Raw genomic sequence first — 16,142 nt, forward strand, 5'->3', positions numbered from 1 at the left:
TAATTTATTGTTTTTTCCCAATACTGGACCAGGTAACCTGTGAACAGTTATGTCATAAGATCACTAGTGGCATTGAACTGTCATCTCTCTTTCCCCAACCCCAGAGGATTCTGCTCATGATAACTGATACAAACCAGAAATGAGAGCTGCCACCCTACATTTATATTGCCCTCAGAAACACTGAAGACAAATGTCTTGACCTTTTGAAAAGTTGCATCATCCAGCCATGGTAGTGACATATCAAACTTCAAAAATACCACAATTGCCTATCAAATCAGCTACACCTTCTATGCAGCTGCAGCTGCCATCAACAAGGTTGCTGTTGCTCCCTCAACCAATGGCACTTGTTACATCCATGCCTTAGGGTTGACATCATTATCTACACCTGGAGGGGGGTTTCAGCATCCAAGAGAAACTAGTTATTTTCCACCAGTACTGTTCTATACATACTTGGTCTATGTTTAAGATTAGCAACCATATTCCAAATACAAGGATGGCATCACTGGTGAGATCATAACTATTTTGTACAAAGATCAAGTTGCACTTTCACTCATCAACAAAGTACTGCCAAATTCCCTGGAACCCTGTTCTATTTATGAGCTCATGTTCCCCATTTCACAGGGCTATGGGGATGGAGATGGAGGATTGAATGGACTGCTCGACAGTGAGATGGACTCAGTGGACTGAATGGCTGTCTTCTGCGCTGTAATGACTATGACTATCTCCCCTTTACTGTGTGGCACAGCCATCCACAAGATCACAACCATTTTCCTTAAGGATAATGGCTGATATTTTTCATTATTTCACTTAATTTCACAAGCTTTCTCAAGTCTTTAAACTAGTCCCTACCAACTATAAGGGTCTTAACATTAACCTCAGTGTTATCGTCCCTGCCTGTGAATGTGCTGCACTACCCAGAAGGTTACAGCCATTAGCTTGTTGCTACTTTCTTTGAGCACAGTGCTATAACCAATGAATCAGTTGCTATAATTCAGTTTGAAGTTTGCATGATGACTTATAACACGCATGTGTGTCATGAACAATGAAGAAGTTGTTGATCTAACTTTAAAAATAGCTTCAGCTTTTGCAATCGGGTTTACTGTTGAAGCTCACTTCCTTGTGAAGTTTTCCTGGGGAGCAGTGCTCATCCTCAGAATGCCCCCACCTAGCTTCATTTACAATTCTCATAAAGTAAATCAATCTGTAATTAGAAATAGTTTCCATGCTACATACGGACATCAAAGCGGTCTATACTATGCATTATAAATCTGTCAAAGGTCATTCAAAGTCTATTTAGGACCAACAGTAAAACTCAGCAGGCCAGGTTTAAGAATAAAATAACAGCTCTCAATTGGCACATATTAAAAGAACTCTATGAAACTCAATGCCTGTTAGTGCATGCACTCCATGGGGATCCTTCTGCTCAGCATCATTGGAGCATGTCTGCGTTGAATCTGCTTGTCTAAAATGAGTGGATCTATAGAAGGTCCATCAGACTGAGGATAAGTTCAGCGAAGCAGGTTTTGCTTAAAACTGTCTATTGTCTGACAGATCTAAGAGTAAATATTTCATCAGGTAGATCCTACAAATTTCATCCCTAGTGTGAGGTTTCTCATTTCTGTAATGGATGGGAAATTAAGTAGGGCCTGCTTAGATCCACGCCTGAATTCCAGATACACCCTTACAGCGCACAAGGCTGTGTACCAGAAGTATATGTTTGTAAAATGACCCCTCTATACACTTAATCTAACATGAACATTGCCTTTTATTAATCAACTCAAGGCATTCTCTTCCAAAGTAGTTCCCACCTTGCTGAAAGCCATACCATTTAATGGCAATTTTGGGCGGTTTATTACACGTACTGGTCTCGAACAGGTATCTGTAGAATTTGATGAAGATAGAGCTTAGTAATATTGTTGCCTCCCAAATTCTCTCTGGGCAGTGACAGTGAAGCTCTGCAAGTACCTGCTTGCACATTTGTACAGAATCTCACTTGATAGTCTCTAAAATCTAATTAAACTTGAATATTTGGAGAGAGTCAACAGCCTGCTAACATTGCAAACATTAAAAGTTAAATTCAAGGATCCCTCCGTGGTCTAATTGAACTTTGGGAACATGGAATCAAATTGATTGCAACTTTATAATGACTGGGGTTCAAGGTTCAATGACTGTAACTATCACCTGAAAATGTTCTCAGTCTCACACCTATTACCTTTACAATGTCCTGCAATCACTGACCTGTTACCTGAATTATAATGCTAGTTTTGCATTGATGCTATTCTAAAGCTACTCCATATCAAAAGCAATAGTAGGAATATCAAACAAAAATTCTTTTACATCAGGATCATTCATTTTAATATTCTCAATTGAATAAAGCCGGGGCCCTGTAACTCTGCAGGGCTACCTCCAAACTGCTGTTAGTTTGGCAGCAGACCTAAAGAAGCCCCAGAGAAATGACATAAGCAGTCATTTTCAGCCATTTACACCGTTTCTCTAGGAGTTCTGCCAGTCTCCCTCTGAGGTAACAGCAGGAGACCAACAGAACCCCTGCAGAAATATTTTAACTCCACTGATTCGCCATTTTAACAAACAGTCCCACATGTAATAATCTTTGTTTCCCAGACCATAATTCAGAGATTGTACTGCTAGATTTTAAAACTCAGCAGTTGGGTATGCTGAGAATTCCACCAATAAGTGACATCATTGGTCTGTTAATATTTACATATCACATTGAAATCTAAAGAAGAGCTAATCAATTTCATATGGCATTACAAATGGGGATTCAAACTCAGGCCCAGCAGGATTAGGGAGCAGGGAGGAACATGGGACAAGGTGGGGGAGGTGGGGTCAAGAGGGCATGGGGCGGGGGAGAAAAACAGAAGAGGAGAGAGAGAGAGTGAGAGAGAAAGATATAGGGAGTAGAATAAAGAAGGGCAAAGCAAATAAAGGCTAAGAAGGGTGGAGATGGGTGAAGGATTGGGAAGGAAGCTGGGAGAAAGGGAACAAAATGGGGGAGGGAAAAAGGAGATGAATAAAGAAGGAGGATGGGGAAGAGAGGGTGGAGGAGGTCTGAATGATTAGTGGTGGGTTATAATTTCTGAGGGCACATTTTGCTGTTTAGTGATAGGGCAGTGGAATAGGGACAATTTCCCTTTGGGGAAACACTACACAGTGGGGAAGGGGGCATTGCAAAAGAAAATGAATGAGGAAGGGCGCAAGGCTTTTCATGGCGAACAGCTTTTCAACCATGCCCGTTGACTCATGGGGCAGTGTGATGAGAGAGCAATACTGTTGATCAAAATTCAGTGAATTGCAGAGCACCTGGGGAGATTATTGGGTTGGTAAGTGCTGGAATCTGTGCACAAAGAGGCACAGCAATCCAGTGGCCTGGTGGAGCAAAGTGGATGTAATAATGGCCTGGCATTCTAGTTGGGTAAACTTCCTTGCAAGGTGGTCCGGGGTGGATCATCTTATCATTACTAAAAACGATTGGTCAGTAGAATGGGGTGGAAGTAACTCTGTGACAACTTCAATGCAGCAATTATAAAAACAAATATTGTCTGGTTTTAAACAGAATTACTTAGCTCTCCACTTATTTATATGAACATGGCTGCTGGCTGCCACAATAAAGCCTCAAAATCTAGGACACTCCACAACAACATTCATGGGTAGAGCCATTCAGATGAAAATGTTTCTTCTTATATTATCACGCAATATGTTCTTTCACGGTTATTATTTTAGCAGTTAACATTATGTCGCATTTTTCATTCTGAATCCCTATCATGGCACCATCAACAGGCATAACTAGCACTGTAGATAAATTGTAATATTTTTGTCCTGCAGCTTCTCAGTAGGACATTTCAATGTATTTTGAAATGGAATGCAGAAATTTTAATATATAATAGATGTTCAAGGAGTGATTTCATTGAATTCATATACAAAAGGGATGATTTTGCCAGTCTACCCGCCTGGTGGGAAGCCTATCTAGACAGGAGCATAGGTTGTGGATTCATCCCTTTTATATTGTAGTGCTTTCTCCAACATGTGCTCTCCCCAAGTAAGGCATCATTGTGGAAGTGGAGCGTCACAAATTTACACCAATATTGGTATATAGATTTGAAATACATTAGAACAGATAAAAAGTAAGAAATATAGAATTATGTTCAAAATAAAAATTCAGTAAATGTTGGGAATACTCAACAAGTCTGATAGCATCTGTGGAGAGAAACAAAGATAACGTTTCAGGTTTGTGACCTTTCGTCAGAATTGGAAAATGTTAGAAGTGTAGCAAGCTTTAAGCAAACACAGAAAAATGAGGTGTTGGGGGTGGGAGAGGAAGAACAGAAGAGAAAGTCTTTGAAAGGACAAGAAAAATTAAATGCCAAAAGGGTGATGCTTCAAGGCAAAAGGAAATATTAATGGGACAAGTAAAGAAACAAAAGATGTGTCTAGACGAGATGCAAATGGGATAAACAGAATCACCACCAACAGCAATAATTTTAACTTTGACTTCGATAAAGAACTTAGATACACTAGCTCTTAAAAGTGATTGGTTTGACTACAAGACTCACGACCTATCCCATTTGTTTGCATTAGTAATGTTAAACAACTTTTGTTGGGCAGTTTATATTTGTTTTTTGCTTCATGCAGCCTTTTTCTGTTTGCTGTTCAAAATTTAAAACTTGATTTTAGAATGTAACATTTCCAAACTTTATGAGTTAAAGACTGCGCAACTAAAATCTTAAATGATAGTCAACTGACATAAAATTGTATTATGAGATTCTCCATGCAATGTATAGAAAAGTAAATTTCTTGAAATAAGAAAGCAGATACTGAATTTTTCCAGGTGGCTTGCTGTGAGAATGAAGTTAAGAATTTACTGCACACTCGTTCATAGTTTTTATCATTGTCCCACAGGACTGTGGTCATGCCAATCGCCAGTGAGTTCAATCCAGATGTGGTTTTGGTATCAGCTGGTTTTGATGCAGTCGAAGGTCATGCCTCTCCATTGGGTGGATACAAAGTCAAAGCCAAATGTAAGTCCTTCCAACTCTGTGCTGTGACTACGATTACACAGTAGGAAAACCTGTGAAAAACAAACACTCAAAGCACAACTGTTATTTTGGATTCTGTTCCATCAGGTTATATCCTCCTACCATTATAACTTAGCTGCTCTCTTCCATGCATGTGGGAGATCTGACAAATGAGTCTACAGACTACTGCACAACTTCACTGGCAGGAAGGTTCTTCCTCACTCCTCCCTTCCAACTGTTGAACTTGGCTGATTCAACTGGCCCAGACCCCAATACTTATTTCAGCTCAGGACTTTTTGACTGATAGCAGTTTTACAGTCTTTCAAAATAATAAAAATTTGTGGAAAACATTTGTAGAAACGTGTCATTTGGCAAGGTTTTAACCTTTACTAAATATTTTCAGCAGTCAAGTCTCATATCCAGGTTGAAGTTTCTACGCTATTGGATATGTTTTATGATTTTGTTCTCTCAGTTGTGTTTTGGGGCATAGCGGTCAACACACCACTTAGGATTATTTGCTCATTCATTTCAAAGCTCTGGAGTGCAAATTCACAAAATCTCCTTTATATAGAATTGTGTATTTTTATACTGATATTCTAGTTCCATGCCGTCTCAGATTGCTCAGATGAAGGTCAGCTGTCCTTAACCGCTGGTGAGAATCTCAAGTGAAAAGATATCAGACCATCTCAATTCATTTTCCAAAGATCGCCAGTTCACTGCATAAAGTTGACAATTCAACATTTATCTTATTACACTTTTTCTATATAACGTAGAGCAGCCATACACTGAGGCAACAGTCAAAACAAGTTTAATCTAGCTTTAAAGATTGATGTAGATGCAAGTAGAAATGAATGCAAACTGGGCTTTATTTAATTCTAGCACTGCGATTACACAACACCCTTATATATCATTATGAACACAATGCCGCAACAGTACAAAACCATCAACTCACTCATAGCACAGATACAATTAAGCTTACGAGCCATGAGTATTTCTCCATATACAGACTCTAGCTTTCATGCTATGTTGTGCCTTGGAACCTGTCGTCATCAAAAATTGTTTGGTAACTAAATGAGGGATAACGTGAAAATGCGACATTAAAAGATGTCCTCAGTACTTCTGCCTTCTACCAGTTTGTTCGATACTGCGGACATACATCATTTGCTGGTTTGTCTGCATTTTCTGTTCTGCAGACACCAACTATATTTCAGTTATCTGTGGACTACCAGTTCACTGCATTCTTACTATTGTAGAAAATCAGATCAGAAAATTAAAGCAAAATACTGCAGATGCTGGAAATCTGAAATAAAAATAGAAAGTACTGGAAATACACAGCAGGCCTGGCAGCCTCCGTGGAAAGCATTAATGTCTTGAGCCAAATATGACTCTCCCTAGAGTATTCATTGCACTCCTGACTTGAGTCTTATAGATGGTGGAGAAGCAGTGAGGGGTCAAGAGGTAATCCACATTGCATAGTACCTAACTTCTGCCCTGTTTTATAGCCATGCTGTTGACAGTCCAGCTGGTCCAGTTAAGCTTCTGACCAATGGTAATTCCCAAGGTGTTGATGCTGGGAGATTTGATAATGGCGATGTCATTCAAGTTCAAGGGAAAATAATTAGAATTTCTCTTATTTATATCTACCATTTATGGAGGAGAAGAGCTCATCATCTTTCCCAAGGAGGCTAGCATCTGGGCCTTTGCTCCACAGCTCTGCCCCTTGCTCCAGCAGCCATACTTAGATTGGGAATTCTCTTCTATGGTACGAATGTTACCCGCTGTCTTTCAGCCCATGTCTGGATGTTATCCATGTCCTTTTGTACACTGACATAGGCTTCAATGTTGGAGGAATTATGAGTGGAGCTGAATACTAAGGAATTGTCAGTGGCAGCCCCAATTCCTGGCCTTATGTCAATGATAAAGGAATTGAAGGTGCTTGAACCAAGGGTGCTTTTCTGAGGGTTCCCTGAATTGCATCCTGTACAATGGTGAACCCAGCCGACAGTGTATGCAAATTCAAATCGCAATTCAGGATGGATGCTCAAGTGTTATCTGCAGAATGACATCCTAACCCACTGTTTGTGTACACTCCACATTTTAAAGGCACAGCAGTCTGTGATGAAGCTCGAGATCTATCCTTTCTCAGAGCATTAGAATATTGTCTTTGACATTCAAACAAATTCTCTACTCATCTGAAAATGTAAATGTTAGATCTAACCTATTCATTTGTACCTCAAACCTAACACCTCTATCATTTTCATGTTCCAAAACCCCCAGACAACCTGTATCCTATTAATCTCTGCTCAGCTTAAGTAAATCATGCACACACAGACACACACAGACACACATACTGACACACATAGCCTTTTCCACAGAATAACACTATATTCCCCAAAAATATTTTTTAAAAACATAGGAGTGGATTTCCTTCATGTTCATGAATTTTTTCCCTGGGCTTTGCTGAAAAGTTTCAGGTAGCTCTCCTCACTGGTCTGGTAATTCTTCATCTCGGGAGGATGTAGCACTTTCCACATTGCTGAATTCTTTGTACAAGCGTGTCTATGTCAGTCTCTTTAAGATTGCATGCTTGAACACCATCGCAAAATTCTTCAAAGGACACAGTTTTGCAAGGGCTAATTTGGGCATTCTGTTGTGAAAGTTGTTTTCAGACAAGTCATATCTGCCACTCAAATACTTCTGGACTCTCTTGTTAAAAAAAAACATTACAAAGTCTCTCTCACATTTTCCTGCCACATCTGGTGTTAATCATTTCAGTCTGCCATTCACTGTGAACCCAAAAAACATGTCCTGAATCCTTCTCTCCAGGTTCCTATTCATGTCACTCATCAGCTCATACACTGAGAGGATGCTGAATAGCCTCTAAAACTTCAATACAGTTCATGAGTAGTTTCGGAGCATTGCTGAGAAAGAGAAAGTAAAGCTGTGCCACTTCATTAGCAAACCCCTCATTCTTAAGGCATTTCCATGTTATTTTGGGACAGTCTTCCTCACTAAACTCTGAAAGGAGCTGAAGGTTTCCTGCATTTCAGCAATCTGTCAATAGCCGGCAGTAGAGGAAGTTACCTGGTCACAATGTGTCTCAAAAGTTTTCACTCCTCCACTTCACCAAAGTCACAGAACTCCCTTGATTGCTGTGTTCTGCCCACAGAAATGCTATAGTGAGCATAGACTTTAAGAATGATGTTTTATGCATCAACATCAAGGTTTCTAACAGCATACCTTGTTGCGTTGTGCAAAATATGAGCCAAACAGTTGGCTGCAAAAATGTCCTTTTGAGCAACTTTCAATTTTTGACAAACACTGTTGTGCCTTCCGTAACTAATGTTTGTGTCATCAGTTGAATACACAGAAGTCTCCCTAGGCTGAGATCGAAGGCAACAGATATTGGATAATTTTTCTGTTGTGATTGCTTCTGAGGTTTCCTGGCTTTCACTATATAAATCCAAAAGTGAATGCTGGGCTCACTTCTCAAAAAATTAAATATTTCAAAACTAAGGGGAAACACTTTGTTTGTACCCTTCTTTGAGGCATCAATTGCCAAGGGGAAACAAAGATAATTGGCTTTAATGTAATTCAAGGGCTTCTATGCAGAATATGGTGATAGAACATTTGTGTTCGGTGTTTTCAACATTTTTTTCCCACATGTAAGGTCTCTCATCATGGAAAAGTTATTGTAGATTTCTTTTTCAACTTTTACACTGCAGTTGATACTCCTATAAGTCTGGTCGTGCCTCACGGCATGGTAGACTTTACTTCGTTCAGCTGCAGTCATTTCGAGGCAAAGCAGGCAATTTTTAAAAAAAGGAGTTCAATGATGATGTACCTGCACATCGAGTGTTAAATTTCTGCTTTTTGACAAAACATGCTGATTCTCATTACCCTTACCTCAGTGGCTGACATCTGTATCACATTGGCAAGAATGCATGATGATTCCGATTTTTGCTATGAAGTCACATTCTTTTCATCATTCCACATTGATCAATGCTTTTCTCTTAGGCATTTTGAATGTAGATGTTGAGAACAACATGATAGGATCTTTTATCACAGGCACCCGGTAACGATTTTACATTACTGACATTTTTTTTTAATTCCTCATGGGATGTGGGCATGAGCCTGGAGTCACATGTAGGCCAGACCAGGTAAGGACAGCAGATTTCCTTCTCTAAAGGGCATTCGTGAACCAGATGGGTTTTTACAATAATCAGCAAGGGTTTCATGGTCATCATCAGACTTTTATTGGATTCAAATTTCACCATCTGCTGTGGTGGGATTCGAACAGGTCCCCGGAGCATTACTCTGGGTCTCTGGAACACTAGCCCAGTGACAATACCAGTATACCATTGCTTCCCATTGAGGTCAGTAGGGCAACAGTTCCATGTTTATTGGGCGGAATCGTCTCAGATTTGCACTAAGTGCAGTAGCAGATGGGTAAAACGGCATTAATTATTCCTGGGAAACACACAGTTTCCATGGTGAGCAGACTGTCATTTGCCTGCCACACCATCACCTCGCCGCTTCATCACGCCAGGTGCCACATTTCAAGTGCAGCTGTGTGCACACCTCTCAGAGCTTTGGGTGGACAAAGATGCAGATCAGCTCAGATAGACATCTGAAAGTGAACTCCAGCAGGCAGTGTTCAAAATGCTCAGAACATTGAGTCGAGTGAGGGTGCTTGCACGAGGCTCCGAAAGGCCCTGTCACACACATACTTTGCTCTCCAGGATCACTCATTGACCAGCTGGTGAAAGAGGACAAGGTTGAGGAGCTCACAGACAAAGGGGACTCAGAGGCAGAGGACAGCCTCTGAGATTCCTGATGACTTTCTAACTTCTGTGAGCTGCTCGCAGCAGAGCCATGACCATGAGAATCCACCCAGCATTCCATGGATGTTCCTCCAGTGTGCCATTGCTGTGGGGCTCCGGCATCTTCTGCTCCTCGGATGTCTATGAGGTGAGCAAGACCCTGGTGGTAAGTCCTGACTTCTGAACGCCAGAGTTGTCAAGATGTGTTCTACATCAGCGTGTTTTTCCACCGACGTGGGCAGATGATCCAACGGGGGTGAGGGGCTGATTCCGGCAGGCTGGCTTTTTAATGATATGCAGGTGTATTACAGTGAGGTTCCTGACGTCCAATGGTGGGGAACACGGCCCGCCTTCGACAGGCTGAGTGGATGATCGCAAAGTGGTTTCTGACCTTCTCGCCATATTGACCACTCAAGCCGCCAAGCATGCCTGACTCCAACGAGCACTGAAGATTCCTCCCATTGTATAATGTTGACGGTGGTGTCATAGGATACAGTACATGTCCAATAGGACCTTTCTTCATAGACACTCGCTGATCTGGAAATGATTTCATACGACCAACATTAATATTAACCAAGAAAGTTTACATGGTCGTTTGGAATTAGAAACCATAGGAAAGTTATGGCACAGAAAGAGGCCATTTGATTAGCCCATCGTGTCTGCACCAGCTGATAAAGAAAAAAATAAAAAACTAGCTGCCTATTCTAATTCCACCTTCGAGCACCCAGTCTGTAGCCTAGCAAATTACAGCATTCTAATGCAGATCCAGCTGCCTTTTAAATGAGTTGAGGGTTTCTGCCTCCACCACCAAACTAGGCAACAAATTCCAAACACCCACCACCCTCTAGATGAATAAGTTTTTCCTCATGTCCCCTCTAATCCTTCTACCAATCACCTTAAACCTGTACCCCTGATAATTGACCTCTCTGCTAGGGGAAATTGGGCATCCCTATCTACACTATCTGGGCCTCTCGTAATGTTGCACACCACAATCAAGTCACTCTTTAGCCTCCTCAGTTCCAAGGAAAACAACCCTAGCCTATCCAATGTTTCCTCATAGCTGCAATGTTCAAGCCCTGGCAACATTCTTGTAAATCTCCCCTGTCCCCTCTCCAGAGCAATTATGTCCATCTTGTAGCCTGGTGACCAGAATTGTACACAAAATTCCAGCTGAATTGCCCAGCCTTGAACATTCAATCATTTGTCAATTTTGATATCAATCATTTAAAATCATCTCCATTGGTCGCTACAAACAGAGAGTGCCTGTGAATCATGGATCTTCCCCTTATGCTGGGCCTCAGCATTTCAAACCTCAAAACACTGGACCTAAGGGGGCCTGGTACCAGAATGTAGCCAGATGCATTGAGAACCAGACTGCCTGGCACATAACCAGAGAAATGCCACCCTAGACATAATTGGTTGTCCCTTAATCAACAAAACTAAGCTTTATCAACCAGTATGATGAAAACAGATTATCTAGATATTTTATTGCTGTTGATTTTGATGGGAATGAAATTCGGGCCGTTTCTACAATGGGTGAATGATCCACAGTGACAATTTTACGCTTGGGTGACAAATTGAAAATCTAGCCCAACATTTGCTGGTTAAAACAGAAATAGCATATTAAGGCCAGCTAAATATGGTTTGTAACTCTTTACATATTCTGTGAAGATGAAGTTACCCATAGTTGCAACAGCCGTTGTGCTTTGTGCACTTAATTGTAGGCTGGATGAAGTTCAACTGCAACCATTCAAATTCCCTGGATTTGAAGAACTAGATGGATTAAAGAGCTGAGACAATCTTATTGGATTTCAATTTGGGTGAGGTGAAAGATGGTGAGGGAAGATTGGGAGTCAGGTTGGCAGTATAGAGGTAAAAACAAAAACAAAAAACCTGCGGATACTGGAAATCCAAAACGAAAACAGAATTACCTGGAAAAACTCAGCAGGTCTGGCAGCATCGGCGGAGAAGAAAAGAGTTGATGTTTCGAGTCCTCATGAGTCTTCAACAGAACTTGAGTGAATCCAAGAAAGGGGTGAAATATAAGCTGGTTTAAGGTGTGTGTGGGGGGGTGGGGTGTTTGGGTGGGGGGAGAGAAGTGGAGGGGGTTGGTGTGGTTGTAGGGACAAACAAGCAGTGATAGAAGCAGATCATCAAAAGATGTCACAGACAACAGAACAAAAGAACATGTAGCTGTTAAAGTTGGTGATATTATCTAAACGAATGTGCTAATTAAGAATGGATGGTAGGGCACTCAAGGTATAGCTCTAGTGGGGGTGGGGGAGCATAAAAGATTTAAAAATATTTAAAAATAATGGAAATAGGTGGGAAAAGAAAAATCTATATAATTTATTGGTGTTCTGCAAAGCGGTCGCCCAGTTTACGTTTGGTCTCTCCAATGTAGAAGAGACCGCATTGGGAGCAACGAATGCAGTAGACTAAGTTGGGGGAAATGCAAGTGAAATGCTGCTTCACTCGAAAGGAGTGTTTGGGCCCTTCGACGGTGAGGAGAGAGGAAGTGAAGGGGCAGGGGTCGCATCTTGTGCGTGGGCATGGGGTGGTGCCATAGGAGGGGGTTGAGGAGTAGGGGGTGATGGAGGAGTGGACCAGGGTGTCCCGGAGGGAACGATCCCTATGGAATGCCGATAGGGGGGTGAAGGGAAGATGTGTTTGGTGGTGGCATCATGCTGGAGTTGGCGGAAATGGCGGAGGATGATCCTTTGAATGCGGAGGCTGGTGGGGTGATAAATGAGGACAAGGGGGACCCTATCATGTTTCTGGGAGGGAGGAGAAGGCGTGAGGGCGGATACGCTGGAGATGGGCCGGACACGGTTGAGGGCCCTGTCAACGACCGTGGGTGGAAAGTCTCGGTTAAAGAAGAAGGAGGACATGTCAGAGGAACTGTTTTTGAAGGTAGCATCATCAGAACAGATGCGACGGAAGCGAAGGAACTGAGAGAATGGGATGGAGTCCTTACAGGAAGCGGGGTGTGAGGAGCTGTAGTTGAGGTAGCTGTGGGAGTCGGTAGGTTTGTAATGGATATTGGTGGCCAGTCTATCACCAGAGATTGAGACAGAGAGGTCAAGGAAGGGAAGGGAAGTGTCAGAGATGGACCACGTGAAAATGATGGAGGGGTGGAGATTGGAAGCAAAATTAATAAATTTTTCCAAGTCGCGACGAGAGCATGAAGTAGCACCGAAGTAATCATCGATGTACCGGAGAAAGAGTTGTGGAAGGGGGCCGGAGTAGGACTGGAACAAGAAATGTTCCACATACCCCATAAAGAGACAGGCATAGCTGGGGCCCATGCGGGTACCCATAGCCACACCTTTTATTTGGAGGAAGTGAGAGGAGTTGAAGGAGAAATTGTTCAGTGTGAGAACAAGTTCAGCCAGACGGAGGAGAGTAGTGGTGGATGGGGATTGTTCGGGCCTCTGTTCAAGGAAGAAGCTAAGGGCCCTCAGACCATCCTGGTGGGGGATGGAGGTGTAGAGGGATTGGATGTCCATGGTGAAGAGGAAGCGGTTGGGGCCAGGGAACTGGAAATTGTTGATGTGACGTAAGGTGTCAGAGGAATCACGGATGTAGGTGGGAAGGGACTGGACAAGGGGAGAAAGATGGGAGTCAAGATAACGAGAAATGAGTTCTGCGGGGCAGGAGCAAGCTGAGACGATCGGTCTACCGGGACAGTTCTGTTTGTGGATTTTGGGTAGGAGGTAGAAGCAGGCCGTCCCCAACTTAGTCTACTGCATTTTGTTGCTCCCAATGTGGTCTCCTCTACATTGGAGAGACCAAACGTAAACTGGGTGACCACTTTGCAGAACACCTGCGGTCTGTCCGCAAGAATGACCCAAACCTCCATATCGCTTGCCATTTTAACACTCCACCCTGCTCTCTTGCCCACATGTCCGTCCTTGGCTTGCTGCATTGTTCCAGTGAAGCCCAACGCAAACTGGAGGAACAACACCTCATCTTCCGACTAGGCACTTTACAGCCTTCTGGACTGAATATTGAATTCAATAACTTTAGATCTTGAGCTCCCTCCTCCATCCCCATCCCCTTTCTGTTTCCCTCTTCCTTTTGTTTTTTCCAATAAATTATATAGATTTTTCTTTTCCCACCTATTTCCATTATTTTTAAATATTTTTAAATCTTTTATGCTCCCCCCACCCCCACTAGAGCTATACCTTGAGTGCCCTACCATCCATTCCTAATTAGCACATTCGTTTAGATAATATCACCAACTTTAACACCTATGTGTTCTTTTGTTCTGTTGTCTGTGACATCTTTTGATGATCTGCTTTTATCACTGCTTGTTTGTCCCTACAACCACACCAACCCCCTCCGCTTCTCTCCCCCCACCCAAACACCCCACCCCCCCACACACACCTTAAACCAGCTTATATTTCACCCCTTTCTTGGATTCACTCAAGTTCTGTCGAAGTGTCATGAGGACTCGAAACGTCAACTCTTTTCTTCTCCGCCGATGCTGCCAGACCTGCTGAGTTTTTCCAGGTAATTCTGTTTTTGTTTGGGAGTATAGAAGGATGAGTATGAATGGGGAGCATAGAAAGATAGGGTTTGAAATTGGTAGGGAAAGGAAAGGCCTTAAGCTTTGTGTTTTGAGCTTTGGAATTCTTGTGCAAGGGGACCTGGGGCTGAATTTTATGGCTCTCCACCGGGCTGTTTTTGGTGGAAGGACACATAAACTATGACGGGTGACTAACCCACCACCTTCCCGCCCACCCCTGACCAGTTCCTCATAATAAGGTATGTAAGTAAAACGCCTGGTAGCCCACCACCCTTAGGCCTATTAAGGCCCTTAACTGCCCAATTAAGGGGCAATTAAGGCCAGAATTTTGTGGCCTCATTGGCATCGGGCATTATGGCGAGCGGGGAGGGGGGACTGGGCAGTGGGTGGGAACCATATGGCGAGAAGGCCGAAAATCAGTTTCATGCCGTTGTGAAACCAGTTTGCAATCGTCCACTCCTCCTGTCAATGGCAGGCTGTGTTTCCCGCCACCACAAGTTGGGAATCTTAATTTCGATACTTTAGTATCTCATTATAAGCCCTGCTCACCGGAATCATCCCCCCATTCTGGATCATCCAGGCACGTCGGCATGATTGCATGCCGACATGTATCACAACTGTACATAAGCGACATGTACCTGGTGACCTGCATTTCACCCAGGACTTCACTGTTTGTTTGCCTACCTTGCTTCGGTCAGCATTTGCAGTTAGCAGCGCTGAGTTTCACAGGGAGCACCACATTGCTTTTAGGGGGGCTCACGAGCAGGTCTCTACCAATCGCAGGTGTGGATTTTCAATGGCTGCAGGGCTCGAGCTTGCTTGGGGAAGGGGGAAAAGTGGCCTCAGGCAAGGGAAGAGACTGCAGGGTGAGGGCTGAACTGGGGAAGAGGGATATCCCAGGGTTTGTGTGGGGCCACAAGTTGATCTGTGCAAGTGGCCTCAAGATGGTGAGGGCTGGGGAGGCAGTCTCCAAAGGAGAGGAGGCCAGATGGAGGTGTGAGTGTGTGTGTGAGTGAGTGAGTCCCTTGAGCTGGCAGTGAGTAAGATGCCAGTGAATGTGTGATGGCCTTGTGAGTTATGAGTTTAGAGTGATGAAATAGTTGCCTTATTCTGGCGGCACGGATGAGATCATTCATCCATTTTCTGCACTGGGTGACCAACCTCTTGTGTGCAGCATTGGCACTGACCACCTCTGCCACCACCTCCCAAGTTGCAGAGGTGAGACTGATGGGCCTCCTGCAGCCAGAGCGAGGGTGGAGGACATCACAGTGGCCTCCATAGCACCCAAAAGGCATCATAGGGATGCATCACTGAATTAGGGGACTGCACATTTTTTGGCTTTTGGGGTCATATCTTCACCAGAGCAGTCCTGGGCTGCAAGCATTGAGAACTGTGTGTGCAACTACAGTTTAAATATGGTGCCTTGCAAGAGGAAATGGCGAGGTAACGGCGTGATGGACAAATGGGAGGCCGCCCACCAACAAGACAGTCTGTTCCCTGTGGCTGCACAATTAATGAGGCAGAAATGGGATGGTACGGTACGAAAACCCGTCATTGCGGCCGGTGGGTAAAACAACTTTTTCCCCACCCACTGCCACACTTTGTGCAAATCTGGAACAATTCTGCCCTAAGGATCTAATTCTGCCTCTGCCACCATAATGTGGTTGGCAGTGGAAGGCGGATAAAAGTGGGCAGGCTGCTTTTTCACAAAGGAAGTGGGATACCTTCCTTGCAGTGTGCCTATGCACATCTGGG

At 43.3% G+C, this 16,142-nt stretch overlaps 1 protein-coding gene across 1 annotated transcript in view; it reads left to right on the forward strand.

The window, feature by feature from the left end:
- LOC121275947 (histone deacetylase 9-like) overlaps nucleotides 1–16,142 on the forward strand; it is a 636,654-nt gene that overhangs the window by 548,368 nt on the left and 72,144 nt on the right. Inside the window, exon 21 of the mRNA XM_041183848.1 lies at nucleotides 4,918–5,036. Within this exon, the coding sequence (XP_041039782.1) occupies nucleotides 4,918–5,036 (119 nt within the window). The remainder of the gene's footprint in view (nucleotides 1–4,917; nucleotides 5,037–16,142) is intronic.

Source organism: Carcharodon carcharias, chromosome 3, assembly GCF_017639515.1.
Source record: "Carcharodon carcharias isolate sCarCar2 chromosome 3, sCarCar2.pri, whole genome shotgun sequence".
Classification (NCBI taxonomy): Eukaryota; Metazoa; Chordata; class Chondrichthyes; order Lamniformes; family Lamnidae; genus Carcharodon; species Carcharodon carcharias.